Below are 24,451 nucleotides of genomic sequence, written 5' to 3'. Positions count from 1 at the left end.
GTCTTGTAGAGAATCGTCAGCTCTACAATTCCTGTGTTTCAGATTTTCATTTGGGCTTTCAAAAATTATGTGCGCTCTTTTGAAAAGAGAGTTATTCTCGCCCGCGCCTCTCCGCTCCCTATTTCTCGCGGCGCGCTCCCGCTGCGCTCTTTACAAATTGCGATGTAAAATTAATGAAAGCTTAAAACAAAAATCTGAAACACGGGAATTGTAGAGCTGACGTTTCTCTACAAGACAGTCTAATTTTCAAAAAATTTGGATGAGAAATTATGGAGAAAATGTCATTTGAAGGGAACTGGCACTTTTCACATTGTTCCTCTTTGAAAATTGTTTTAATTTTCGATCAGTTTATAGAAGAGACTTTGAGGATTCCGAATCTGTTTAAATCTCGAAAAAATCTCGATCCGTTCAGATTTTACGGCCTCGTGAGAAATAGGTTCTTGCAGAGCGCGGATCGAGCGAGCGGCGCCGCGCCGATGTATACCATTTCCCTTAACCGATGCTGCAATTTTACTGTTCTCGATGAATCTACTGTTAGAAATTGTGAATGATTTGTTGCTTGGGGACGCAGATTCATTTTCATTTCGACCTTTAGTTTTTGACAAGAGCTTTTTGTAATAAAAAACGACTTTGAAAACCTCTCTTTGAAAGTTTTTCTTCAGAAATTTATGTGTAAATATGTTGATACGATACTTCTCGATATTCCTAATCGCGTTTATTTTTGCTGTTGAATCAAAAGAACATGTCTGTAATTTCAAGTCCAGCGCCAATTCTTATGTTCAAAATATCCTTCAAAAGGTAAACTCTTCTCATGATTTTTCTCTTCGAAACTGATTTTTTCGTTCAGTTTTCTGGTAAAAACTTCTCAATTTTCGACTCCGAATACAGCTACACCGTGAATTTATGCTCCGAGAAAATCGCCATTTCTCGGCTTTCGACCAATTCTCATTTCGAAGAAACGCTCGCTTTCAATGCTCAAATGACATCCTCAAATGGTGATAGTTGGGCAATGCTGACTTATCCTTCCGAAAGAGACACTTGCGACGAAATCATTAGCGTAATGATTCGCTGCCCAACGGGAAATGTCAAAAATGGACAACTTTATCGTGGCGACGAAGAATGCAGGTAAAATCGTCTTCGACCCTTTTTCATTGAGGAAATGTCTTTTAAGTCCATTTGAAATCGGCGACAACTCGTTGTGTCCGCGAAGTGGGTGGTCTCAATTCTGGATCTTCATTTTGATCTTCATCTGTACTTTTGCGCTTTATTTCTTTGGCGGGTGCCTGATAAATCGCCTAAAAGGAGCGCAAGGAAGAAATCAAATTCCGCATCTGGCGTTTTGGGTTTGGATTGGAGATGGTTTCGCTAACGCTGCGAATAAATTCTGTAGATGTCATGGATTCCCAGAAGATGATAGGAAACCGGTTTTCTTTGAGATTCAATAGCAAAGACTTTGATGTTTTCTTCGCGAAAATCAGATCGCTTGATGGACATTTTCGTTATCAACAGAACCCTGTGTAGAAAAGAATGAAAACCCTACTAAGATCTCAAATCTCAGCACACGACGAAGCAATTCTCCCGATTTAGTAGCAGCGACATCCCCATAAATTCTTCGCTCGTAGAAACATGTAAACGCCCATAGATTCTATTCAAAACCTGTTCAAACAAAAAATTTCGCTTCCGTTAAAAAATAATTTCGCTTTTCGTGAAGTCATGAATTCATCCCGGGATGAATGAAACCGAAAAACCGCTCTAGAATATTTATCCAATCGAAAATTCTGCCGCCTCGTTTTCCGTCTACTTTGCCTGTGCCTTTTTCTCAATTTTTAGTCTTTATTTCGTGCTTTTTGATGAAACAGTAAATATTCAATCAGAGTGGCTATTTTGGACAAAAAATAGGGGTCTATCCATCCAAATTCCATCCAAAAAATTTCTAACCGGGTCTATCCATCCAAAATCCAATCCAATCCAATTTTCGCCCAATTCCCAACTAAAATCGAATTCCAAGTTCTTCCAAAATTCCAACTTTTCCCAATTCCCAATATGCCCCGATTCCATTGGATTTCCAATATTTTCCAGCTAGCAAATTCAAAAAAAACAAACAATTAATACTTATTCTTCAAAGTTTATTTCTGTAGATCCAAGGGCAATGTCTAGGATTGTGCTGGCAGCAAGTTTATGGCGTCGAATAGATCGCATCAATGTCGTGAAACTGAAGGCTCGCTCCAGGCTTGAACTTGAGACGGAAGAGTGATGAAGCTAAGAAATGCTTTATTTTTAAACTCAAAAAAACCGAACCATTAATCCGATTCTGCTCAATCTTGGCAAGGTTTCAGCGTATCGCCGCCAGAACTCTCCAACAATATCATCTTCCACAACCTTCTTCATTGCGCAATACTTCTTGTCTAATTTCAAATTAAGTAGATTAATGATGAAAATTACTTACGCGCTTCTATATCAGTATCATTTACTTCGTCGTACTGAGCAATCTCTTCTTCGATCTTGGAACGGATTTCTTTTGGCTTTCCTAGTCCGCGGCGGTGACTAAGTGGGCCAACAGCGTTATTTTGGCTGTCACATTGAACATTATTAACGCCAGCTTCAAGGAGCTGTAACAACTGTTCATCTGTCAGCTCGTCGTCTTCCATTGTTCGATCAACCTCTGTGATCCAGTTCTTCGCTTTTTCGAGCCAATCCTTGGTTCCGTCGACGAGTACTTTCTGAATTATTTAATTTTTTGGCATGAAGATAAATACATACCATTATTTTGGAGATGAAGGGGACTCGGGAATCTTTCATTTTGGCGACGACTGGATGAAAATTCATCGCTATCGATGTAGAGTCGGGTGCCAGGTAAATGCTTGCCAAGTCTTTGTTGGTAAAACGAAGGGGTACTTGACATGGGACATCGTTTCCATTCATATCAATCCGCTTTTTGTAACCTGTTCCACTACACTGATGAGCACAGCCTTCGCAAATCTGGATTCCTCGGTCCGACTGATTGTGATTCGATTGACGCACTCAATCATTATTCGTTCGATTTGCTTGTAGTACGCTGATCCGCAGGCAAGCGAGTCAGACTCGAGAATATTGATACTGCGATGAATTTCGATAAGAAGAGGGTTGATCGATCGCGCAAACTGCAGATCTGGGACTGGACACTCAGCGAGAAGATGGCGTTGAGGGTGGTTGATAGAAAAGAGGTTGTTTAGGCTATCTTCGCTCAAAAGGAGACGCTGAACTCCATAGATTAATTTCCGGAAGCGCGTGGAGCCGGAAATTCGATCGATGGCCTTCCCTTTCTCCTTTCTGTTGAGGAATGCATCCGTCTTTTCTTCAACAAGTCGTTTGACTTGATCGTCTTCAAGAATTTCAGTACTCGCTTTTATTTTTGCATTATAAAACTCTTTTATAAGCAAGCGATTAGTCACTTCTTGAGAAATCAAAAACGCATTGATTGACTTGTATCCGACACCAGCCGGAAGATCACTCGCCGATACTGTAGCTTCACACTTGTCGATGAATTTTTCAAGTGATTCGTACTTCTTATCCTTCGGTCCACCTGGTCTGAGATTTTGTTCGCACGCTCTCTTAAGGTTGCAACACATTGAATGACTTCCGCAAATGCTACGGTTGATCGTAAAATGCTCGGGCACGGACTCTGCTGCCTGATCGCTCACAATGCAGACCAAGTTTTTCTCTATCGCATCGGTAAGGTTGTATTCTTCAAATATCTGCTTCAGTTTTTCTATGGTGTGATCCGCAGTTGAGTCCGGCATCGGAACATAACCGATCAAACAGTTCCAAAATCCGTTTTTGCAGCGAATATTGACCTCAACCCCGAGTATCTTCCAGAGCGTATTTTCTTTAGTTTTCACGTATTTGTGGTCTTTAAAGGATATTAAATTGTTAATAAGACAAATTATTCAAAAATTTTTAAAGAAACTTTGAAATCCTTATCCTAGAGAAATTGACAGGCGGCCCTTTTTTGCCATTTCCGGAAGAATCTGTTGAAGGCGCTCCCGAATTTTCTTTGCCTCTTCTTTCATGTATATTTTGATGGCATCCTTCGAAAGGCAAAGTTGATTGATGAGCATCTGGCTAAAGGATACATTTTTGAGAAGGCAGCGCATCAGGGCCTTGACAGAGTCATGTGACCAAAACCGGAAGCTTGTTCCGGTATCGCGCATGACTTGCAGAACTTTCTTCTGGACATCAACTCTGTGGTCCTTGGTGTTATTCAGAAGCGCGAGTACTCTCTGCTCATCTGGTGCTTGCGCGTGGCGATCCACAATCGGTTCGAGAGTCTTTTTATAGACATCTGTATTTTGATCGTATGTATGGAATGGCTTAAGGTTTTTTAAGAATTTTTACAAAATGCAAATTTTACCTCTCCTCTGCATTTTTTGCACTTAGCTCCATCTATTCTTGCGCAGCGCAAGTAGCAAGTCGGAAATCCCTCGAAATAGTACTCTTCAAATTCAAGGTTGAGCTCTCGAATCTTGTCTTGTAGTTTTGTAGGGGTCCATTTCTTCCATTCACCAGTCGGTTGCTCACTTTTTTCATCAGCAGTAATTTCCGCTTTCTTTCTATCAACCTCTTCTTTTCGTTTATCCTTGTCTTTTTCGTCACTCGCCACATAAATGCATCTCTTGGAACGCTTGGCAGGTGGACTCATCCCTTCTGAAAAAGGTTGACTAGTAAAAGAAAAGAAAATGCCATTTAAATCGCAGTAAAACTCTCTAATGATCAGTATTTATCCGTCTGAGAAAGGTAGACTGCGCGTGATGAGTGTAGGTTGAGAACAAACCTGATTGGTCGAGCATTTTTCGCAATTTTTCTCGGATCCAATCTTGCCAACAACTGCCAATTCCCCAAGAAGATCCAATTTTCCAATGTCGCCAATCCCCAATTTCCCCCAATTACCCAATTTTACCCAATAAAATCCGATACCCTGGCCATCCAAATTCCATCCAAACCTTATTGGATTGGATCCAATCCAATTCCAACTAACCCCCAAGTCCAAAATAGCCACCCTGTATTCAATCATGATTATTAAATTATATACCTCGCTACTTTTATAGAAACAAGTTTTCACGACAAATGTTTTTTAGAGCTTGAAATCATCGAAGATTTAGAGACGGGATGACAGTAATTTTGACTGACGAAGAGGCCAGAATAAGAGCAGAAAGATTGAGGAAAGGGTTCGCGATAGAATCAAGTTGTAATAAATTATTTATTTAAAATTTCTAACAAGTAAAACTCGTTGTCGTTTCTGACTCTCGAACTCTAAAAGACGCGACCATGATCAACTGGAGAAGCTACTTGATCGAGCAGAAAAGTACATTCGCCAGGTAAGCTTGCTCGTTTTTGCTGGTCCTTGGATAAGGTCCTCCCGTGAGAGGATTAAAAAATTATTAAATGGATATATGTTCTATTTGCACTATCAAAGAAAACTAGCATTTAGTAGTATAAACGCGTTCCCAATTGCACCATTTTATTGTCTTTGAACCACTTTTTTAAGCTTGACCAAACGAAATCGACAGAAAACCTCTCGATGCCGCTTCCCACGCCAATGTCAGTAAAACTCCTGTCCGACGAGCGCCCGATCAAAAGTCCAACACCATCATATCGAAGCGAAACGAAATCACCAGCGCCAGATATCAGGAATCAAATTATGTCGCCGACAGAACGCATGAAGCAAATTACAATCGACACGGACTCGGATTCGCAATCGAGTTTTTCGCAAAGCATTCATCTTTCTGGAAGAGACAATTTTCGTAAGAAAATTTAACTCAGCTTCTCATTTATTTTTCTTCAGAGAAAACTCCCGACGAATTAGCCACGAGCGCTCAAGTGACATTCAAGCCAACTTCCAGTTCAACTCGTTCGAGCACCAAATCTCCGTCACTTTCCAAAACGGCTCAGAGACGTTACAAATTTACCGGGGCAAATGCGTCAAATACAGTGTTGTGATTGGCTGAATTAGGGACACGTAACCCTTTGAAAAATGAAAAATCGCCATAAATCCGAAAATTTATGAGATCTCGAAAATCTGAGATGATTGTATCCTGTGGCATAGAGCTTGAGATTCTCCATCGATCCGTATAAAGATGTCTTAGGCTACAATGTAACCCCTAGGCGCTAGAGCAATAGTAAGTCTGCCCCGGTAATTTAGTAACGGCTCTCAGCGACTCTCGAAAGAGTCCGCGAAGTCGACTGATTTTTCCGAAAAGACTGAGGCGTCGGAGAAAACCGCCTCCAAAGCTGTTTCTATCGCTTCCCCAAGATCGACTGGCAGCAGCAAGAAGCAAGTCAGCGTTCGAATCGCCTCGCCAGCAAGCGAAAGTCGAGCGACTAGTCAAAGACCGAGCTCGAGAAAATCAGGATCAAAGTCGCCAAGGTAAATCTTTCATTAAAAATAATTCGCTTGAAATCAAAATCTAGTGTTTTGAAATCTTCAACACGATCTTCCAAAAGCTCTGGAACAAAGAGCCCGAAGCCGAAGCCAATGCGCCAGATGGAAGTGATGCTAATCCCTTCCGACTCAGATAGCGACTGGAGCCAGCTTGCTGGCCCTTCTACAAGCAAAGCCAGCAAAGCAAGACTAGCCGCGCAAACCAGACAGAAGCCAGCGAACAAATCGTTCAACTCTGTGATGAACGCGCTCGACGATGATGATTCCTTCCAATTTGATTGATCTGTTTTGTGCTTGATTTTCTCTTGATTATTTTTTTACACTTTGAATATTTTCTTAAAAAATCATGTCTGAAAGACAAATATCTATTGTCAATAGACTATTGAGGTTTTTGCTTTCAGAATTCGAGATATGACTACTCTTGTGAAGGAAAGGACTGAGCAAGGGTATTCGAACGAAATATCGAAAGGTAATACTTTTTTATCATTTATAAGTCATTTCAAGCCTCTAATTTAGGGGAAGAAAAGGAGAATCAAAAACGAATCGACTATTCTCGACTAGGATCGACAAGTCCCACCCGACACCCGATCGAAAACCGACGTTTTTGTCGGGTTTTTGTTGGATTCCGCCTACCCTACAAAAACCCGACGTTGAAATTTTGGCGACCCTAAAAAATCGGGTTTTTGTAGGGTTATTTATCGGGTTTTTGTAGGGTATTTTTGTCGGCAGCTCCCGTTTCGGCCAAAATCCCGGATCGCCCACATCCCGGATCGCCCATTTTCCTTGATCGCCCATTGTGGGCAAAACGGGAAAATGTGCGGATCAGGAAAATGTGCGATTTTCGGTGGACTTCCCTAACTTCTAGAGCTTATAGGAGCGCCAGAATGGGGGGTGTCCGGTAGTTTTCTACACAGAATGACACCGATTTCCAAAGCCGTCGGTTTTATTTTTGCAGGGATTAGCACGCGCAAGTATGAGATTCAACCTTTTTTGGAGGTGAAAAATTGGAGGAGTAAAGAGGAGTTTTTGCAGCAGTTTCTAGTAAAAATTTCTAAACCACCTTCTTCCATTATCAAATTTCAAATTTACAATTGCAAATCCTGGTTTGCACACAAATCCCGTTCCGGGGGAGCTACCTGTCGTGGCCATTTCGCCAAATTTGCCTCTCGTGGCAAGTTGCCTCTCGTGGCCATTAGCCTCTCGTGGACATCACGTATCGGCTTATTTGACGTAAGGCATTTAGATGATAAGTTGGGTGTGAAAGATTCTTTCTAAAATACTTCGAGAGGCCTGTTTATAATTTGGATAAATGCGAGTTATTTTCTATAAACGCCTGCTCTTTCTTGGCACAAGCCAACCAAATTTCTTTCTGAATGTGAATGCAATTAAAATTTTCAAATTGATCGAAAGTTTAACTCTTTTCGAAGTTTTTCTTATAGAGATGAGTAAGGTATTCAAAAAATTATCTTATCTATACTACTCGAAAATAATTTGACATCTAAGAATATTAGGCTTGTAAAAATCTTCCCTTCGAGAAAAATTTGGATACCCTAAGGTTCGTAAGCCGATACGTGATGACCACGAGAGGCAAATGGCCACGAGAGGCAACTTGCCACGAGAGGCAATTTTGACGAAATGACCACGACAGGTAGCTCCCCCCCGTTCCGCACATTTTCCCGTTTTGCCCACAATGGGCGATCAAGGAAAATGGGCGATCCGGGATGTGGGCGATCCGGGATTTTGGGCAAAACAGGCGCTGCCATTTTTGTCGGGTTTCTCATCGTATCTACTCATCAGTTTCTTTAAAGAGAGCACCAAAACTTCTGTTAGCCAAAAATTATGTCCATTTTCGCCGATTTGGATTCAATTTATTTGATTCAATTTCAGTGTTGTGAAAACCCGACGAGAACCCGACAAAGACCCGATAAAAACCCGAAAAATACCCGACAAAAACCCGAAAAAAATCCTACAAAAACCCGATAAAAAACCCGACAAAAACCCGACAAAAACCCGGCAAAAACCCGATCGGAAAAATCAGAGCTCAAGAAAATCCGATGAAAACCCGATCCGGATTTCGGGGGCATTTGTCGATCCTAGATTCTCGACTCTTTCTTCTCCGAATGAGGGATCATCAGTTATCTCAGGTAGAACCCTCTATCAGTCTTCAGATTTAAAACTAATTCAGGTGGTACCACTTGACCTTCCAAGCATTCAAGGAGTCACTTTTGTGCAAACTACCGACGATGATAATAATAATAAAGAATGCATAACAATAACTGGCGATTTGAAGCTTGACCCAGGTACGGTCTCATTCCACCAGTTTGAATCAGTTTATTTTTAGAATTCTACGAAGAAGCAGAAGATGGAGAGATGATACAACAAGAAAAAGACGAATGGGACGAGTAGAATTAAATGAAATCAAAGAAGACTTTAACCGCGCTTAATCTCTCCTGCCTCATAAATGCGCAATCACTTCAGTTATTGAAAACAACCATTTTAAAGTTCACTGCACTTTTCACTTCACTGTCCAAAAATTAAATAAAAATAAATTATATACATGTATAATTTATTTCAGAAATCAACGAAGAGCACAAAATATCAGAAATAACACTTTTCGGAAGGGTTTTTGTTTATTTTTTGCTTGTGCATTTGAAGTAGGTTTTTCTCGATGAAATTTGAATTTGAAATAAAAATCACATATTTGTTCTAAATAGCACTTATAAATAATTAATCACTAAATTATTTATAACGAGATAATTTTGAAATAAATTCAAAAGCGGGTGTTTCATTAAAATTTCTTTTGTATTTGCAACCAAAGGCTTTAGGCAAGTTTTAATGGTTGTCTTTTATAATTAATTTGCAATATTTCTAAAGGTCTGAGTCAAAATAAGAATCAGTATTGTAAAAAGTACGGAAATAGATCCAGAAATAAAGATAGGTTTGAACTGTTTTGGTATTGTTAGGTGACGAGTATTCTTTGTCTAGGCAATTGTCAGGGTACTATATTGCTTGATCCATACAGTGTCGTTTCGGTGCTCTCTGAATCCAGCTGAGCCACCGCGGAGTTGATAGGCCGTTCCGTCGTAGATAACACCCTTAATTTTCGTTTGTGATTTTGAAGGTTTTGAAACGCTGTTACCTTCACTGTTGGTTTATCGCAGGCGAATTCAAAAGCAGCTGTCAAACTGCTGAATTTCTTTCCCGCGAAGGGATAGGCAGTCCCAACAATCGTGTGATTCGGGAACTTCCTCCACATTCCGTATTTACAGGCGTATTCATCCTCGCCCATACACTGCATATCATCAGTTCGCTACAATAAGTCATTAATCCTCGTTGATCTCAATGGCGATTTTGTTACCTTGGTGTAGTAGCCGAATTTCGTCTTCATCTTCGCTCGCACTTCCATTCTTTTTCGTTTAAGCCTTTTATAAATATTTTTAATTCTTGCTTTTGGTAGAAAAAGAGCACGGAGTCAGGCTTGTTTCTATGATTGGAAAACTTACGCAGAGTCAGAGGGCGGCCCAGCAACGGCAAAAACTTCATCAACGTCGTAATTATACAGCACGAAGTCCCTAAGAAAATCACCGTCAAAACGGTTTTTCTGTTAGAAAAAACTTACGGAAAATACGAAATGTAAATTTTCTCGATGATATCTCTTGGAACGTCTTTGTAAGGAGCTGCGATTTCTTCCATGTTGATTCTTGCGGTGACGTTCGAGTTGTACCTGAGTATTGGAAATGGATATTCTGCTGAGTGGAGATGAAACTGACCTGCCGGGAACATGGAGGTTTGGATGAGTTTTGTCAAAATTGAGCACTTTCATCAAAAAGTCATTCTCGGCCATGGCAGTTTCTTGCTTGAGGACGAAGTCGTACTCGATGTGGCAAGGAGTACAGTACGTTTGGATCGTTTTCCAATGCCTTGAGGATAAATTTTGAATACTGTCAGATTTGCGTTAATAACCTGTCGCGCTCTTGATCATATTCTGACAGCGCCATGAGCTCCAAAAATGCTCTAAAACTGTACTCGTAGTCTTCGTTCTCCATGTCTTCCGTTTCCATTGCATCAAGGTATGTTCCAAACTTGCTTCTGATGTATTTCATCCAAGGGTGTTTGTTTCGGAACTTGTCTTTGTACGCAGAATGAAGCCGGGCGAATGGATGGCGAACGGTGATCATCGTGAAATAATCATCTTTTCCTTTTCAACGGATTTTTTTATGAAAAAATTTCGGTCCTCTGATGAACATGTCTAGCGGGATTAAAGAATTTTTCCGGTTAAAAAATCCGTTCCTTGTCTCGAACGAATGTGTTCATCCAATTCCGCCGCGAATCTCGGAAGCTGAGGCATTTGATAAACCAGATTCGGATCCACCTCGTCTGGGTCAAGTTTTCCGTCTGATGTGTAGAGAGAGAACAGCATTTTCAACCAGTTCGTACTGCCTGTTTTTGTTGGCAGACAAACGTGAATTTTGTTTTTGTCTAAAACAAATGTTTAGTCAAAAATATTTAGTAAAAATTTTCGTTTAAAAGGCTTTATATCAGAATCATCTAATTTATGTGGACACGACATCATGTCGCCGCTAGATTAGAGCAACTATAAATTATCAACTTTATGACATTCTCCGGGAAAATTGGCTGTGAATCGAAATATCCCTCGTAAAAAATCTTACCTGTGTAAAAATGGTTCTCAGGTGATCCCTCGCGTGCCAAAGATGGAATACATTTTTCCTCGTCGTCTTTATTAGTTCCGGTTTTTATGGCTTCGTGGAGGTGCTTTTTCGCCTTGAAGCTTATGCTCGTGTCGAATATACTTCTGATGCTTCGGCAAGCGCTTAATTTTAGGGTAAGTTATCGCTTTCTTTTCTTTTTATTGTTGCAAGAAGATCCGTCGGGGATTCAAACTTACTTGTTCAAAAACTTTCGCCTCTTCTGGAATGTCTCAAAGTGCGGGTCCTTTTTGAGCTCATCCGAGATCGGATATCTGATACCACTCTCATCCATCGGAGAATAAATAATTTTAGGGGGGTTGTGCTCATCGCCATCTTCTTCGCTATTTTCTTGTTGGCTATCAACCACTCTGTCTCTGTATACAACCTGAAATTTATTTAATAATCTATGAGCGCTTCAGAATCATAAACTTTAAGTCTCATATCATAATAGTGGAATGATAATAAAGACCGTCTAAGTGTCACTTTTGAGGGCCGTATTATTAGTAAAAAAAATAAGATCTTTTATAAATTTTCGCGAAGAAAAATCTATTTGCGATTCTTCAGGAGAAGAATTAATTTTTCTTTATTTGATTAGTTTTATAGAGAATTCGCTCTTGAAATCGCTTTATTTTGCCTGCGTGGCGTTTGGGAAATACTTAGATTGCATAATTTTCTATGCTTCTAAATTGCCATAAAATCGTAGATTTACCTTGACAATTTCCTGAGGAGGAGCCTGATTGCAAGCTACTTTTTCGGCCTGTAAACTCGTATGCCTTCCATAATTAACGTAATTAAGACCCAAGAAGAAAACTCCCAGTCCAAGGACGGAGACGAAGTAGCGGGCCAAACCGCTTCCAAAAACGGTCATTTTTGAGGATCAAACTCGTTTTACACGATCTTCAGCATTTTCCGGAGTTTCTTTTCTCTAGTAGAACTGACCTGGAAAGGCACAGAAAGTCACGTGACCGGTAAAAAGACGTAGAATTCTATTTTCGGTGAAAGAGCCAAGGCTTGTTGTCTGAAGAAGGATTGAATGACGCCTTCGCTGTGCCCAAAGGCAATACGCGCTAGCTTTCATCCCAACTAGAACAAGCCAACCAGAACCAGTCGGTTCTTTATCAATTTTTCGTGATAACAAGTGAGCTTCAATGGAGCTGTAACAAACAATAAAGTACCTATCTATCTATGAAAAGGCACTCCAGCACGCAACATATACCAGAGGGCCCCCTTTTGAGTGTGGGTCTATCACCAGAATTCGTCCTTAGCAGTGTGGCTCTAATTAACCCTCATGCCCGCAACAGGGTTGGGGGTAGATGTAGCAAGTTATATACATTTATATATTGCTTATGAATTAACACGAGTAGAAAATCTAACCTTCCCCCCTGCGGAAATTCAGCGACATTGACAGAATTTCAAGCGACATTTGCTTTTTTCTTGCATGCTAATTGAATCATTAGTTTGACAGCTTACCAAGACTTAATCCGTCTAAGAAGAACCATTCACTTTTAATTTTATTAAAGCATCATAAGTGGAAATCCGACCAATAAAAATGAAGATGGAAGAGGAGACACTTTATTACCATTCCTAAGCATGGGAAGCGCTAGAGTACTATAATCTCCCTCTGGCGCCGTCTAAGAGCACTATATCACGGACGGTTTTGTGTTAATTTTTCATCTTTTTGATCGTCACAAAACTTTTCAAAAATGTCAAAAGAAATCTGCTTCGAAGCTCCCGAGATCAACATGGCCTCCGAGTAAGTACCTAGAGTTATTTTCCTCCTTCTCGTCATTTTCAAATTCTAGCATCGTCCTCGATGCCCGAGTGTCAATCGTCACCGTCACCAAGCTCGTCGATGTTCGAGTCAGCGGCAAGTGCAACTGCTAAGTCCTTATGCCGAAGCAGTGAGAATTGATCCGTTCGAAATTTTGAAACCCGAAATGCCTTCACTTTGACTACGAAATCGCCTGCTTTCTTTCTTTATTTTTCTTTATCCTGCATCCTTTTTTTTATTGTTCGTTGTTGCCCGTAAATATACTAACCAGGTTCCTCTTAATCTTTGTAGTTTTTTTTTATTGCAAGGTAAAGTTAAAGCTCAGTTCTGGCATTCTGTTCGGAAACAACTTCCAAGTCAAGATTGAAGAGCTAAAATTTACATTAGTATGAAAATAAAAATATTATAGAATATAAAATGGCGAGAGCTTACTTTTGTATTGTAAAGTTTGCACATATTCATCCTCTCTTCTAATGTGTGAGGCTCATCAAAGATGTATTTATCTTGCGTGGCAACAGCTTCATCATCCCTTGCCAATTCAACAAGTCGTCTTTTTAACTGCGATATTAAATCAGGAATGCCTTCTTCCGACTTTGGCATCCTAAAGACATTCTCGCATTTTGTAATTTTTGTATCTCGAATTCTAGCTTCATAAGTCTCCTCATCCGGGAACGGACACCGCTCGTCCGTGCAGGAAAAGCCTTCAAAAGTATTATTCATCATTTTATCAAGATCGTCCTTCGTGTCGCCATGTCCCCAACAACCGACAAGATTCATGTATTCCTCGAATGTCTGGTCATCTCCTCGCTCGTCTGTTTCATCGTGAAGGCCAATTACCAGGATTTCCGCTTTGAGGCAGAATTGAACACTCCTTAGACCTCTTATGAGGGATGTTTCTTTGTTGATAGTTGAGGCAATTCCACCAGTGTTCGACATTGTCATGATAATGACGTTTTTAACTGGTTGTCTTTTCGTTGGCTTAACAAAATCAAGAAGTCGGCATAAGTAATGCCTTCTCGAAAATCTTCGTGCCTGAATTTTAAGCCCTTCCTATCGCCAGAAAAGAGTGCATATTCATTATCATTCTTCATCATAAAACTGACCCCAGCAAAGTACAGAGCTTCTCCAGGATTATACAGGCCTCCCTCATATTTCCACTCGTCAATTCTTTCCTGAACATCGGATCCGACATTTTCAATGGTTTCGTTGCCAATCATATCTTTAAAAAACAATAAATAACACGGATGCCAGTTCTGGCAGGTTTATTACCTCTGAGGCGCTTTCTGGGACCGAAACGCTTGAACGAATCCGTCTCGTACACTTGGTACGCTACTTGAACTTCTTCGTCGTCTACTGAGTTGGTGCGCTCTAAATACGACTTGATGAAGGATTTCTGCAGGTTGAAAATTGTTGCGTTGGAATTTACGATTTCTTCTCGATGTTCACGGATTTCTGCAACGGTTCCATCGTTTTTGCCTGTCTAATGATGGACTCAATTGAGTTAAAATTTGATCATTTCGTTCATTTTCTTGCGAAGTGATACCCTTATTTTCCTAAAAAAAGCCCTTACCCCGACCCTTTGTTTTTTTTTTGAGCCCTAATCTTTTCCAAAATCGTCTCCGCATTATCAACCAGATCTTTATACAAATCAACTTCATTGCTTCCGTCAATCAAGAATAACAAATCCAATTTGATATCCTTCGTCGTGAAGAGCGTGAAATTACTCAAAACTGGTCTGATATTCTGAAGAGTTTGCTCATCCCCATCCATTATTGCTGCTGTACTAGGCTCTAGAAAGGTGGTAACGGTGACTTGATAGGTCTCTCCTGGTTCTAAGTCGCCAAAAGTAGGATTAGCGATGCAATCTTCGCCAGTATCTGCGTTACAGCTACTACCATCGCCACTTTCTGACTGTCCTCCTCCCCCAACTCCACCAACAGGGCTGATGTTCACGAACCAGGAGTCAGTATCTGGCGCTGGTGCGAGATCAATACTTATAGTTACATTTCCTGCTTCGATGTTGTCCATTGAAATCAAAGCCGGATTACTAGACGTCTTTGCTTCTATGATCCTTACATCTGTGGTACGAGGAGATGAATCCAGAGGTGGCTCGGAGTCGAAAATACCCACTAAAGAGAATCTGTAGGTCGTTGAAATTTCCAGACCATCAACCGTTGCCCTTTTCATGAGTTTTTACTGCTACGTCTGACAGTTTTTTTTAATTTTGCCTCTTCAAGTTTTACAGTTTTTAAACTCGTCCCGATAAGCTTCACTACTATAAAGTTCCTGAATAGGTGGATCATAAAAATTCCATGTTGGAGGGTTCGTTGTATTCATAACCGCAATCTTTTCGAGCAGAAATTCACTTGGTCTTTCCGTATTGTTGAGAATATCACCTTTTTGAAAGGTATTTTCCCATCCAAATATGATGTAGTCTGAACCAAGCTCCAGAATTTCCGGGTAAAGACGTCTCGGGGTTTTAATTTGTTCAATTGTCTGCGTGTTCGTCCACTGCTCGAATCGATGGGAGGTGGTGGTCGCTTCCCGAATCAATCTTACAAGATCCATGTTGAGCCGATAAAATTCATTTGGGATGAGTTCTGTGGTCTCGAACTCTGTATAATCCTCGTTGATCGTTATTTTATGACCTTGTTTATAAGTATTCTTTTCATCATGGTCACTAACGAGGATATTGTACTCGTCTTTTGAATGAGCAAATCCAGGAGTGTTCCATTTCCCATAAGCGCGCAAAGAATCCGTTTTCTCAAGAACCAATCCAGAAATAGTCGGTCCAGTACCATCAGTATTTTTGATTTTGATTGAATCTGTCGATTTATACAGCAACTCGTCAAGATCACTTATGTATTCGAAATCGCAGTAAAGCTCGATTTCGTATGGCGTTTCTGCGAGCATTCCTTTAATCGTCGAGTGGGCTGTTCCGTTTGCCAAAATATGAGACTGAGTTGTTCCGTTTTGAGTGGAACTTGTCAAGCTGCATTTTCGCTTGTCATCCGCGGCGTCCCACTCTTCTTGGTCGTACGTCCACGTGAGCTCGACTTTTGTATCTGCAGCCCTTTCGAGGGAGATAACAGGAGCACTGGGTGCCATTCGTAAAAATCTCGTGATACCATTTTGGGGTGGGTTTTTTCCCGGTGGAGGATTATAGTCGATGTCGATTTCGAGGATGATGTCAGTCGACGGAATAAGATTTTCAATCGTTACAGTTTGAATAGAACAGTATCTATTTTTATACGTTTTGCTATTTTCAGCCCTAAAAGGTGAACAAGCTGGGGTTCCATCTAAAAATTTGCAAGAGTCATCACACAGCCTCGTGTTGTCGAAGAAGCTTGGGTCAATTTGGATTGATTCTATGACGGCTCCATCCCGCGTTATGTTCAATGACGCCGACCGGGGTGGAAGATCGTTCAAATCATAATCGGTCGTAAACTCGACACGTATCCACGTTGATCTGCATTCAATACTATAATAAAACGGCGGTAGAATATCATCTCTTGTAGTTCTTTCAAACGTTAATTCTCCATTGCTCATGAAATTTTGGTCGAAGTTGGCAAATAGTTGAAAACCATATTGTTTGTCTTGAATGAGATTTGTAAGTGTTATTTCTGAAGACTTCAAATTCATCGTAAAGTATTGATCAGGGAGGGTTGTTCTGTCGGGATTGCTGTTTATGAAGTATTTGAGGTCGTAGGAAACTGCGTTTTCCACGGGATCCCAACTGATAGTCATGTTGTTCGGATGAATTTCGGTGAAAGTTAGGTCGCCGACATAATTAGCTGTCGTGAAATTGGCAACGTCCTCATCCGTGGTCATGTTGAAATCAATGGATTGGAATGCATTGATCATTCTTATATCGTTCTCCCATCTATAAGAAGTTTCGGCTTTGTAGGTCTTGCCCGCTTCCAATCCTTTCGCGTGATATATGTGACTGTCGATTCGTTTTCCTTCCTCACTTGTGTAGTCGGGAAGAATGACCATATTCACAAATTTACTTTTTTCAAAGACTTCTTGGTCGAGCTCGAATTTTACGGAATTCGTGTCTCCAGAAATGACCTTCAGCTTTCTTGGTTTTGGGTTTGTTGTTAAAGTTACAGGGAAGGTATTCGTCTGGTTGAAGCTTGAGAATCTGATGAAAGCTAGAATGAAGTGTTAAAAGACGGAAAAATGAATTGCCAGTCTTACATGCGAAGGGCATTTCTGTATCTTCGGGTAAACCACCAAGAGTAACATCAGGATCTTTATATTCCTGAGTATATGGAATATCACCAGGAAGTAATGTTGTAACATTAAAAGTACCATTGAACAAAGTGTCGAATTTGATCTGGATTTCAGTCGAACGAATTTCTGACAGTAAGATCTCCGGCGCTCTAGGAGCAGTTCCAAGTTCTTCTGAAACTACAAGGTCTTCTTTTGACGATTCAAATTGAAGCGTCAAATTACCAACATACGGAAACCTGTGTATTAGACCAGTTATCTCACAAGGAGAAGCAAAACAAACCCATACAGGTTCAGTTCCATAACCCCATAGAGCAAATCGCTCACTGATGGGCAGTTTACCGTTGGCATCCTTTACAGTAGGCCAGGAGACTTTCATCCGGTCACTTCTTATTTCTTCGATAACAATGTCAAAATCTTCTACTCGAGCGTGGGTTATTCCAACGATTGGATCAGCCGGCAAATCGTAGTAGATACTGTCATTCGCGTCCCTCAATGTCATCGTGAAGTTGTACTCTTGATTGCTAAATAAACCGGAAAATTCAACAGAGTTTCCCTTTATGACGCCATTCGATATATCTGGTGAAATGCTAACAGTAGGAATACCATCAACATTCCAGCTGAAAACGAGATAATCGCTGCCAACGTCTTCTAAAACGATTTCCAGGACCTTTTTTGTCTTGAAATTAATAACTGCCGGCATCGAGTAAATCTTCAGTTTTTCACTAACATCCTGTTTGACTAAGAACTCGATGTCAAATTTATAGCTCGTGTCAGAATACGGCAGATCAATGGTCGCTAGACTAAGGCGAGGATTTCCGGAAACATCCGTCATATTTGCCCTTTGGACCTCGTAATTATAGAAGCGGTTTGAGATGCGCACTCCTAAGTACTCGTAACCGGGGTTTTGAAGTGAAAAGGTTGCTTGTTTCTCGCTTGTTGAGAAAACAGACACAACTGGCGCCGGCCGGATTGCTTTGTTTTCGTGCTCTCCTGAAGTCTGAACAACAATAACTCTTGATCCATCTTCTCGCACAGCTACTGCCTGGAATTGATACTGTTGGTCTTCGAGTACAGTGAATTTATACTCTGTCTGCGTCGCGGAAATGATCACTTCTCTTCGATCAACAGCTGATCTTCGTTTTCGATCGCTTCGGTCAGTTAGAGTGATGGTTATTTCGTAGTAGAGTACTTCAGGATCTGTTGGATTCCCGCTTGCCCATTCGATTACAGCGTTTTGGCCAGAAAGCGTGTGAGTTTTCAGCAAAGAATCTGGCGTAGTGACGGAAACAGCCGCCGAGCCTGGTAGCAACTTGTCGTAGGAAGCAGTAAGATCGCCTCCAACGAAGCTTTCCGGAAGTTTGTACACACATTTGATTTTTGTAAACAGCTCGTTCTTTGCCGTTTCCTGTGGCTCTTCACAAAAGTTGAAATAAGCCAACATTGAAGCGTCATTGTCGCAAACCAAATCGTTGGAAATATCAATATTGTCGAGAAAAACAGAGTCCTTTGCCTCTGTCGGTGAAACTTCGAATTCAAGCGTAGAGTGAACCAAATCAAGGATTTCAAGAGTCACGCTTGTTCTCGCATTCTCGTTTGGGAAAGCAAAACCCATTTCTGCTCGAAGAAGACAGCTTTTGTAAGTTTCATCGATGCAGCCCGGGCAATCGCATTTTCCGTCACAGAAAAACTCGTCATCAATGCTCGTATCTGTACATTCACACTTTCTTTTTTGCTCAAAAACGAAATTTTCAAGATCGAGAATGGGGAGACAAAGTCCAACGGTTCCACTGTGAACTGGTTCGTTTGTTTGGGTCCATACCCAAGCGACTTTCCCTGTGTCTGGCCGAACTGAGCATTGAATTGAGGACACTCCGACGATTCTTGTATCGTCGCTTGGTGTAACGCAACTGATCTCGCACTTGGAATCCTGCGAGTTTGTTGGGTTCTTCGTGCATGTTGCTTTTGTTTTATCGTCTAAAATATAATAATAATTAAAGCGATGAACATTATAGTAGCTACCATATTGAAGAAGTTCATCGATGGGCTCGCATTTATTCGGTGTGCAAGTTGGAATGTGAGACCATTCGCGATTGATGCAAGTAGGAAATCTATTTCCAACGATATAAAAACCTGGATCACATGAGACTTCGCATTTATCCGAGCCACAAGATGCCGAGCCGTTTGGAATTGACAAGTGCGGGCATAGTCGTCGTGGAAAGCAGTCATCATCAACCTGAAAAAGCTCTCAAAATTAAAGTTGAGATACTTGCTTACGTAGCAGCAATTCGAATTTCTTTTGCATTTCGTTTCTTTCTCTGGATTAGTGCTTGCAAAATAACATTCGTGGTTTTCTTTATCTTGTTGAGGAAGCTCTGATTCAGCAGGCCAGCGCCAAGGTTCTTGGACTCGGCAATTGTAATCAGAAGGGCATTCTGCCACCGTCTTCCCGCCGTCTGCTGAGTATTTCTTGTAGCATGTCGTACTTTTCTTGCAAATATCGCTATCTGTAGTAGTATTATTTCCGCAGGAAACCTGAACAGGATTCTGATGCGAACAAAGATACTCTTCGCAAGTAACAAAGTTATTTCGCGAGCTCAAGGTTCGAGTAAACACGGTCTTTTCCTCAACGCTTTTGAAGAACTCCCCGTTTTTGTATCCAATCGTCCAGATTTGCAAAACATAAGGGTGGTTTTCTATCAGCCCGCGGACGGTAAAATAAGATTTCTTCGTTAAAATTTTATTCTTCAGTGCGTATGACACTCGATACATTGTTTCTTGGTCCAAAATATGGACCAGATAAACTATGTCGTCGACGGTGTTATCAGGAATGGTCGGATTGAGCCACTGGAAAGCGAAGCCATCGGTGAAGTTGGCGGTTCCAAATACTTTTTGAACCATTGGAAGGTCATCTCTTGGGAGAAAGTCGGGCTTTTTCGAATAATCGGTTGTAATGTGAAGCGGGTCCGAGCGACTTCCATTAGCAGTCATTATCGGCGTCAAGCTTAGATGAACGGAAAAGTCCTTGTAAACATCTTCGATTGAAAAATCTTGTTTCTTGAGCGTCAGTGATTTTTCTTTGGTCGCGCGTCGGAGAAAACGGTCATTGTCGTAGTCAACATGCGCGAAGTAAAGATGCTGGCCTAGAAAAAAAAAAGTTGAAAACAGGTGCGCCCGTCTCTAGAACCGGTCTTGACGCTTTGAAATTTTCAAAACAGGTCGTCAGTTTATAAGATTCCTGCGCGTGAACAGCACCTATGACGAGCCCGGCGATGGCAAAATTAGCAAAAATCAAAAAGGAAGAAGGTTTGAAAGAGATTTTTTTTTTCAAAAAGGCAAATTTTTCATTCTAGCAATTCCGATAGCAATCGTCGTGGCCGCCACCGCCTTCACCGCTGCAACAATTGGAGCCCTCGTTTATCGTCGTATTGTCCTTTTCTTCCGGACATCGAGTGACCAAACCGAGTTCAACGAGCCCCTGCTGCTGGCTTCGCCCCGCAATTTAGGTAAGGGCGATGCGACTGAGCAACTCGAGCTCGTTGAAGACGATCTTGATGAGGAGGTAAGTTCTGTTTCTGTTAAATCGAATGCTTCAACATTTAACAAGCAAGCTTCCGTTAAAACCAGTTCTCAAAAGCTACCGCCTGCAGCGCAAAAGTCAGTTTTACCTAAAAAATCCCAAGAGTTTCCTTCACAACTAGAGCTTCCCGTAGATACTCAAAGTCTTCCTGTACTTCAAAATTTCAATAGTGACCATTCTAGTGTCAGCTCAGAAAGTCCACTTTTTGAACGAAAAAAGTCTTCGTTGATTTCAAACTTTCAAAAAGGCGACCAAAAATCTCAAAATTCTTCGTTCATTTCAAATTCAAATGTCCAAAACAACAACATTTCCCGCGCTTCTTCTAGAAAATCTCGGAATTCTCTAACTTCAGCCACTTCTTTTGGGGAAACTGAGTGTTCTCATTCTCCCTCAACTTCGGCCCGTTTTCCTAGTTACTGTCCAATACCAGATCCGCCTGTACTCTCAGCGCAAAAGATCAATTCGAAGGTATCCGACCTCAGTATTTCTGAACACTCGCGGGCTTCTCTTAAAACTGTTACTGCAGCATCTTCAAAAAATTCCCTCGCTTCACCTCCAAAAAATCATCAAGTGCAAGAAGCTTCTCAAAAGAAAAACATTCCAGATCCCTTACCACCACCAGTTATCGACACAAAAAACTCAGAGCCTAACCAAAAAGCTGTCCAAAAGAGCTCATCGGGCTCATCCTCCAAAAATACGAGTTGTAGCGATTTAACCGATAATAATTCAAAACCTTCTGCTTCATTCGTTAGAGAAAAGACATCAGGTTCTATCTGCAGTCCTCAAAACATTCCTCTTTCCCATTCAAGCCCTCAGACTTCAAATGTTCAAATTAGCCAAAAAACTGGTTCAAAGCCTTCACATTCCACCATTCAAAATATTCAAGCGTCAAATTCAAAAGAGTCAGACACTAATTCCATTCAAAACATTCCTCATTCATATTCAAAAATTTCCAATGCTAGTATTCAAAACATCCAACTTACCGATTCCAAAACCAATCATTGCACTGTAGAAGCTGCTTTATCAAATTCAAAATCTTCTAGCCCAAGAGTTCATTCAAAATCTAGTTATTCCACTGTTCAAAATAATCAATTATCAAAGCCAAAGCCAAAAAGCAATTCTTCTGATCAAAATATTACAATTTCTCATTTAAAAACTTCAAATTCCAATGTTCAAAAGGTCCAATTGTCAGATTCAAAGTCAAAAAGCAACCCTAGGCTTCATAAAACTCCATCCGCGGTCAAAGACACCCCCTTATCTTCGTCAGTTAAAACTAAGCCCAATATTCTAAAGTCAGATTCAAAACCAAAAGTCGCAAAAACGGATAAAATTGTGAAAAAAGATGAGACGAAAAACGTCTCCACGGATAAAACTTCTGCTTCAAAAAGGCCAGTTGCCGGGAAAAACACTGTTCCAACCAAAACTGTATCTATTCCAACCCGTAAATCTACCTCAAAAAATGTCACAAATCCAAGTGAATCGAAAGCTACAGTAAGCCAAAGAACAAGCAAAATCATCCGTAAAGAAACTCCAGTTAAACCTTTATCAAAGCCAGCAGCAGCTGTAAATAACCGTACTTCAACACATTCCAGCCGCCTTAATAATTCCTCAACTTCTGAAAAAGCTCCTCATCAAGAGCGTTCAAAACCGCTTTTGCAAAAGAAGCAAAGCTCGAGCCTAAAAGTCGGAAAAGAGCCGAGCGCGGGGATCCTCGGCGAGCAAGGAATGGCGATGTCCAAAGACGACCACGTCTCAATTTCAGCTGAAAAAATAACCAGCAAAGATGTCCGGAATAAAACGACAATGCAGATTTTATCGAAGGTAAGTTTGACTTCCGTTTTAAAAATTACGAATCTCCAAATTTAGAAAACGAAAGAAGAAGATGAAATTATCCAAAACGAAGATGCACCAGAATCTGCCCGAGCTCAAGAATCCACCCCTAAAGAACCGTCATCGTTGAAGCCATCATTATCAAAGAACTCACTGCTCGACATTGTATCAATTCCCGACAATGAGTCGATTCCTACATCAAGAGCGACTTCTGGAATTCTCTGTGACGGTAAGTTCTTTTCTTATTTTTCGCGCTACTAATTTTCTTCATAGCTGATCAGGTGATCGACGAAGTCTTGAACGAAACGTTTCTGGAGGACCCAGAATTCACAGCGGAAGTGTTGCCAACTCAGACTGAGCCTGAAATTGAACCCGAAAACGCCACTGAAAGCAAATCATTATTATCATCAATATGGAGCCAAACAGGAACTGTGACTCGTGTTCTTAGCGCCATGTCAATTGCTTCAGCTGTTTCGGATCCATCAATTTTAGGAAAAGGGTTGAAATTCAGCGAAATTGGACTCATAGTGATCTTATTGTCTAAATCTCTTTTCAACCCTTGAAAAGTCGACTCTCTTTATAACGAAAAAGCAGCACCGCCGAAGAAAGTTTCGTCTGAGAATATCAACGTCGCAGTGAACACGATCTTCGACAGTATGGATTCTGCAACTATTCAAGGCACAAACGACATTCCAAGCGAGTTTGTGCAACATGCAGAATCGAGACTGACTCTCAAGAGTGCTTATCAAGATACAGAAGCTTCTATTTCAGTAAGAAACGTTTTTCAAATGTAAATTATTTACGTCGCCTTTCAGGAAATTCCAGAAACGCTAGACATCCCATTCGACAATCCAAAGCCCCAAAGCAAGCCCGCCAAGCCGCCAAAGTTCTCGAGCGCCCAACATCTACGAAGACATCAATCTTCCGGAACAATCCGAGCTCCGAAGAGGAGAACTTCAACTCGTGCGGTGAAAAGTGCGAGAGGCCCGCGAAAGTCTGATGAAGATCGACTACGAATATAGGTTTTGAAAGAAGTCGCTTGGAGTGGAACTCGACTACCAGCGGAAACTGGAAGTTTGAGGAAAGCTAACACTTCTGGAGGACCTTCTGATGATGCTAATTCAAGAGCTAAAGCCTCGCCGAGAATCGCGAAAAAGGTAATTTTCAACCACTTTACTCTCATTGAAATCATTTTAGCCAACAAAGCCCGTGGCCTCCAAAAACCCACAGTGCCAAAAGGCCCTCGACTGGGCCGCGCTTCTGGACAAGAAATCGTCGCCCTGAGGCAACCATCCGCCGTCAGAAAGACCAAAGACGACAGCAAGAAATCCTCGGTGCGAAACATCGCCGAGAGCAGTTACGTTCTCGCGCGAAGGCTGTACTCGAATAAGATCCGCTTTGGTCTTGGGCCGATGAACTTTCTTTTCAATGTTGAGCGAAAGGACAAGGACAGAACGACGCGTCTGAGTTTGGGACATGTTCTTGGACGAACGAAGCTCAAGGAGATCAAAGAATCGCCAGAGAAAAAGTCGCCAAGAACGAAATAATTTCCTCTTCGAAAATTTTAAATTATTTATTTAATAAAATATACTCTTTCTAATCCCTTTTCTTTACCTGGCGAGGCATCATCTTCCCAGGTAAATGCCAAATCTCCATTTGATTTTCTTGTGTATCGCAAGTTCTCTACTTTTCCTTCAGCGCAGTTGAGCAAAAGTATGAAGAGGAAATTCAAAATCATATCTTCATTATATATTATATTCTAATCAGTAGAGAAAATAAACAAGCTCGGATTTCTAATTGCTCTATTTTTTATGGATGATGCGCTAACGATTGAGCTTTACGACAGAACCGAGCATACGTCACAAAATCATTGCCGTAGACATCATTAGCGTTAGAAAATAATTGGATGA

General features: G+C 41.0%; 10 protein-coding genes across 11 annotated transcripts; 4 read left to right on the top strand and 6 right to left on the bottom strand.

The window, feature by feature from the left end:
* The first annotated feature begins 665 nt into the window (after positions 1-665).
* Positions 666-1,445, top strand: LOC145701634 (cation-dependent mannose-6-phosphate receptor-like). Its single transcript, XM_081778846.1, has 3 exons — positions 666-798; positions 848-1,125; positions 1,172-1,445. The coding sequence occupies exons 1-3, from the start codon at positions 679-681 to the stop codon at positions 1,443-1,445; spliced, it is 672 nt and encodes a 223-aa protein (XP_081634972.1). The 5' UTR covers positions 666-678.
* Positions 1,412-2,939, bottom strand: LOC145702386 (uncharacterized). Of its 2 annotated transcripts, none has more exons than XM_081779608.1 (4): positions 2,761-2,939; positions 2,447-2,716; positions 2,299-2,405; positions 1,412-2,259 (listed from the first exon to the last, which is right to left on the bottom strand). In XM_081779608.1, the coding sequence occupies exons 1-4, from the start codon at positions 2,900-2,902 to the stop codon at positions 2,113-2,115; spliced, it is 666 nt and encodes a 221-aa protein (XP_081635734.1). In that variant the 5' UTR covers positions 2,903-2,939; the 3' UTR covers positions 1,412-2,112. The 2 variants fall into 2 exon arrangements, with proteins under 2 accessions (XP_081635734.1, XP_081635733.1); XM_081779607.1 differs by having other exon boundaries at positions 1,488-2,259; positions 2,447-2,720.
* Positions 2,940-3,941: 1,002 nt separating this feature from the next.
* LOC145702387 (uncharacterized) lies at positions 3,942-4,685 on the bottom strand. The gene is made up of 2 exons (XM_081779609.1): positions 4,391-4,685; positions 3,942-4,349 (listed from the first exon to the last, which is right to left on the bottom strand). The coding sequence occupies exons 1-2, from the start codon at positions 4,676-4,678 to the stop codon at positions 3,957-3,959; spliced, it is 681 nt and encodes a 226-aa protein (XP_081635735.1). The 5' UTR covers positions 4,679-4,685; the 3' UTR covers positions 3,942-3,956.
* Positions 4,686-5,112: 427 nt separating this feature from the next.
* Positions 5,113-6,793, top strand: LOC145704106 (uncharacterized). The gene is made up of 5 exons (XM_081781542.1): positions 5,113-5,198; positions 5,297-5,354; positions 5,525-5,780; positions 5,822-6,403; positions 6,448-6,793. Exons 1-4 carry the CDS (start codon positions 5,146-5,148, stop codon positions 5,974-5,976), a joined length of 522 nt encoding a protein of 173 aa, XP_081637668.1. The 5' UTR covers positions 5,113-5,145; the 3' UTR covers positions 5,977-6,403; positions 6,448-6,793.
* Positions 6,794-6,818: 25 nt separating this feature from the next.
* On the top strand, positions 6,819-9,113 carry LOC145704105 (uncharacterized). Its single transcript, XM_081781540.1, has 5 exons — positions 6,819-6,887; positions 6,935-6,977; positions 8,526-8,562; positions 8,604-8,718; positions 8,760-9,113. Exons 1-5 carry the CDS (start codon positions 6,830-6,832, stop codon positions 8,822-8,824), a joined length of 318 nt encoding a protein of 105 aa, XP_081637666.1. The 5' UTR covers positions 6,819-6,829; the 3' UTR covers positions 8,825-9,113.
* Positions 8,796-10,616, bottom strand: LOC145704104 (carbohydrate sulfotransferase 9-like). The gene is made up of 7 exons (XM_081781539.1): positions 10,382-10,616; positions 10,189-10,338; positions 10,038-10,142; positions 9,922-9,990; positions 9,777-9,840; positions 9,558-9,728; positions 8,796-9,513 (listed from the first exon to the last, which is right to left on the bottom strand). Exons 1-7 carry the CDS (start codon positions 10,594-10,596, stop codon positions 9,400-9,402), a joined length of 888 nt encoding a protein of 295 aa, XP_081637665.1. The 5' UTR covers positions 10,597-10,616; the 3' UTR covers positions 8,796-9,399.
* Positions 10,617-10,676: 60 nt separating this feature from the next.
* LOC145701633 (uncharacterized) lies at positions 10,677-12,141 on the bottom strand. Its single transcript, XM_081778845.1, has 4 exons — positions 11,837-12,141; positions 11,325-11,512; positions 11,089-11,249; positions 10,677-10,897 (listed from the first exon to the last, which is right to left on the bottom strand). Exons 1-4 carry the CDS (start codon positions 11,993-11,995, stop codon positions 10,677-10,679), a joined length of 729 nt encoding a protein of 242 aa, XP_081634971.1. The 5' UTR covers positions 11,996-12,141.
* Positions 12,142-13,193: 1,052 nt separating this feature from the next.
* Positions 13,194-13,861, bottom strand: LOC145703313 (uncharacterized). Its single transcript, XM_081780656.1, has 2 exons — positions 13,331-13,861; positions 13,194-13,269 (listed from the first exon to the last, which is right to left on the bottom strand). Exons 1-2 carry the CDS (start codon positions 13,838-13,840, stop codon positions 13,213-13,215), a joined length of 567 nt encoding a protein of 188 aa, XP_081636782.1. The 5' UTR covers positions 13,841-13,861; the 3' UTR covers positions 13,194-13,212.
* Positions 13,862-14,464: 603 nt separating this feature from the next.
* Positions 14,465-24,280, bottom strand: LOC145701632 (uncharacterized). Its single transcript, XM_081778844.1, has 6 exons — positions 24,156-24,280; positions 19,409-20,274; positions 19,154-19,367; positions 17,099-19,108; positions 15,142-17,052; positions 14,465-15,027 (listed from the first exon to the last, which is right to left on the bottom strand). Exons 1-6 carry the CDS (start codon positions 24,277-24,279, stop codon positions 14,465-14,467), a joined length of 5,688 nt encoding a protein of 1,895 aa, XP_081634970.1. The 5' UTR covers position 24,280.
* On the top strand, positions 20,365-24,135 carry LOC145705199 (uncharacterized). The gene is made up of 7 exons (XM_081782654.1): positions 20,365-20,437; positions 20,485-22,532; positions 22,578-22,770; positions 22,815-23,051; positions 23,109-23,311; positions 23,357-23,698; positions 23,739-24,135. The coding sequence occupies exons 1-6, from the start codon at positions 20,389-20,391 to the stop codon at positions 23,561-23,563; spliced, it is 2,937 nt and encodes a 978-aa protein (XP_081638780.1). The 5' UTR covers positions 20,365-20,388; the 3' UTR covers positions 23,564-23,698; positions 23,739-24,135.
* Positions 24,281-24,451: the final 171 nt, after the last annotated feature.

The sequence above is a fragment of the Oikopleura dioica genome, chromosome PAR (genome assembly GCF_907165135.1).
Source record: "Oikopleura dioica chromosome PAR, OKI2018_I68_1.0, whole genome shotgun sequence".
Classification (NCBI taxonomy): Eukaryota; Metazoa; Chordata; class Appendicularia; order Copelata; family Oikopleuridae; genus Oikopleura; species Oikopleura dioica.
This window is presented reverse-complemented; position numbering and strand designations above follow the sequence as displayed.

Bases quoted from the DNA above. Each gene is read 5' to 3' on its own strand.
- LOC145701634 (XM_081778846.1), top strand. From the start codon at position 679: ATGTTGATACGATACTTCTCGATATTCCTAATCGCGTTTATTTTTGCT. The intron at 799-847 runs GTAAACTCTTCT...TTTTTCGTTCAG, and splicing joins TTCAAAATATCCTTCAAAAG to TTTTCTGGTAAAAACTTCTC. The intron at 1,126-1,171 runs GTAAAATCGTCT...ATGTCTTTTAAG, and splicing joins CGTGGCGACGAAGAATGCAG to TCCATTTGAAATCGGCGACA.
- LOC145702386 (XM_081779607.1), bottom strand. From the start codon at position 2,922: ATGAATGGAAACGATGTCCCATGTCAAGTACCCCTTCGTTTTACCAAC. The intron at 2,721-2,760 runs GTATGTATTTAT...TAAATAATTCAG, and splicing joins CCTTCATCTCCAAAATAATG to AAAGTACTCGTCGACGGAAC. The intron at 2,406-2,446 runs GTAAGTAATTTT...ATTTGAAATTAG, and splicing joins TGATACTGATATAGAAGCGC to ACAAGAAGTATTGCGCAATG.
- LOC145702387 (XM_081779609.1), bottom strand. From the start codon at position 4,678: ATGAGTCCACCTGCCAAGCGTTCCAAGAGATGCATTTATGTGGCGAGT. The intron at 4,350-4,390 runs GTAAAATTTGCA...AAAAACCTTAAG, and splicing joins GCAAAAAATGCAGAGGAGAG to CCATTCCATACATACGATCA.
- LOC145704106 (XM_081781542.1), top strand. From the start codon at position 5,146: ATGACAGTAATTTTGACTGACGAAGAGGCCAGAATAAGAGCAGAAAGA. The intron at 5,199-5,296 runs GAAAGGGTTCGC...GAACTCTAAAAG, and splicing joins ATAAGAGCAGAAAGATTGAG to ACGCGACCATGATCAACTGG. The intron at 5,781-5,821 runs GTAAGAAAATTT...ATTTTTCTTCAG, and splicing joins TTCTGGAAGAGACAATTTTC to AGAAAACTCCCGACGAATTA.
- LOC145704105 (XM_081781540.1), top strand. From the start codon at position 6,830: ATGACTACTCTTGTGAAGGAAAGGACTGAGCAAGGGTATTCGAACGAA. The intron at 6,888-6,934 runs GTAATACTTTTT...CCTCTAATTTAG, and splicing joins TTCGAACGAAATATCGAAAG to GGGAAGAAAAGGAGAATCAA. The intron at 8,563-8,603 runs GTAGAACCCTCT...AAACTAATTCAG, and splicing joins GGGATCATCAGTTATCTCAG to GTGGTACCACTTGACCTTCC.
- LOC145704104 (XM_081781539.1), bottom strand. From the start codon at position 10,596: ATGATCACCGTTCGCCATCCATTCGCCCGGCTTCATTCTGCGTACAAA. The intron at 10,339-10,381 runs GTTATTAACGCA...TTTATCCTCAAG, and splicing joins TATGATCAAGAGCGCGACAG to GCATTGGAAAACGATCCAAA. The intron at 9,991-10,037 runs GTAAGTTTTTTC...TGATTTTCTTAG, and splicing joins ATTTACATTTCGTATTTTCC to GGACTTCGTGCTGTATAATT.
- LOC145701633 (XM_081778845.1), bottom strand. From the start codon at position 11,995: ATGACCGTTTTTGGAAGCGGTTTGGCCCGCTACTTCGTCTCCGTCCTT. The intron at 11,513-11,836 runs GTAAATCTACGA...AATAAATTTCAG, and splicing joins CTCCTCAGGAAATTGTCAAG to GTTGTATACAGAGACAGAGT. The intron at 11,250-11,324 runs GTAAGTTTGAAT...CCTAAAATTAAG, and splicing joins AGGCGAAAGTTTTTGAACAA to CGCTTGCCGAAGCATCAGAA.
- LOC145703313 (XM_081780656.1), bottom strand. From the start codon at position 13,840: ATGACAATGTCGAACACTGGTGGAATTGCCTCAACTATCAACAAAGAA. The intron at 13,270-13,330 runs GTAAGCTCTCGC...TGTAAATTTTAG, and splicing joins GCAAACTTTACAATACAAAA to CTCTTCAATCTTGACTTGGA.
- LOC145705199 (XM_081782654.1), top strand. From the start codon at position 20,389: ATGACGAGCCCGGCGATGGCAAAATTAGCAAAAATCAAAAAGGAAGAA. The intron at 20,438-20,484 runs GTTTGAAAGAGA...TTTTCATTCTAG, and splicing joins AAAAATCAAAAAGGAAGAAG to CAATTCCGATAGCAATCGTC. The intron at 23,052-23,108 runs GCGAAATTGGAC...ACCCTTGAAAAG, and splicing joins AGGAAAAGGGTTGAAATTCA to TCGACTCTCTTTATAACGAA.
- LOC145701632 (XM_081778844.1), bottom strand. From the start codon at position 24,279: ATGATTTTGAATTTCCTCTTCATACTTTTGCTCAACTGCGCTGAAGGA. The intron at 20,275-24,155 runs GTAAAGAAAAGG...TTTTTTTTCTAG, and splicing joins GGAAGATGATGCCTCGCCAG to GCCAGCATCTTTACTTCGCG. The intron at 17,053-17,098 runs GTAAGACTGGCA...ACTTCATTCTAG, and splicing joins TACAGAAATGCCCTTCGCAT to CTTTCATCAGATTCTCAAGC.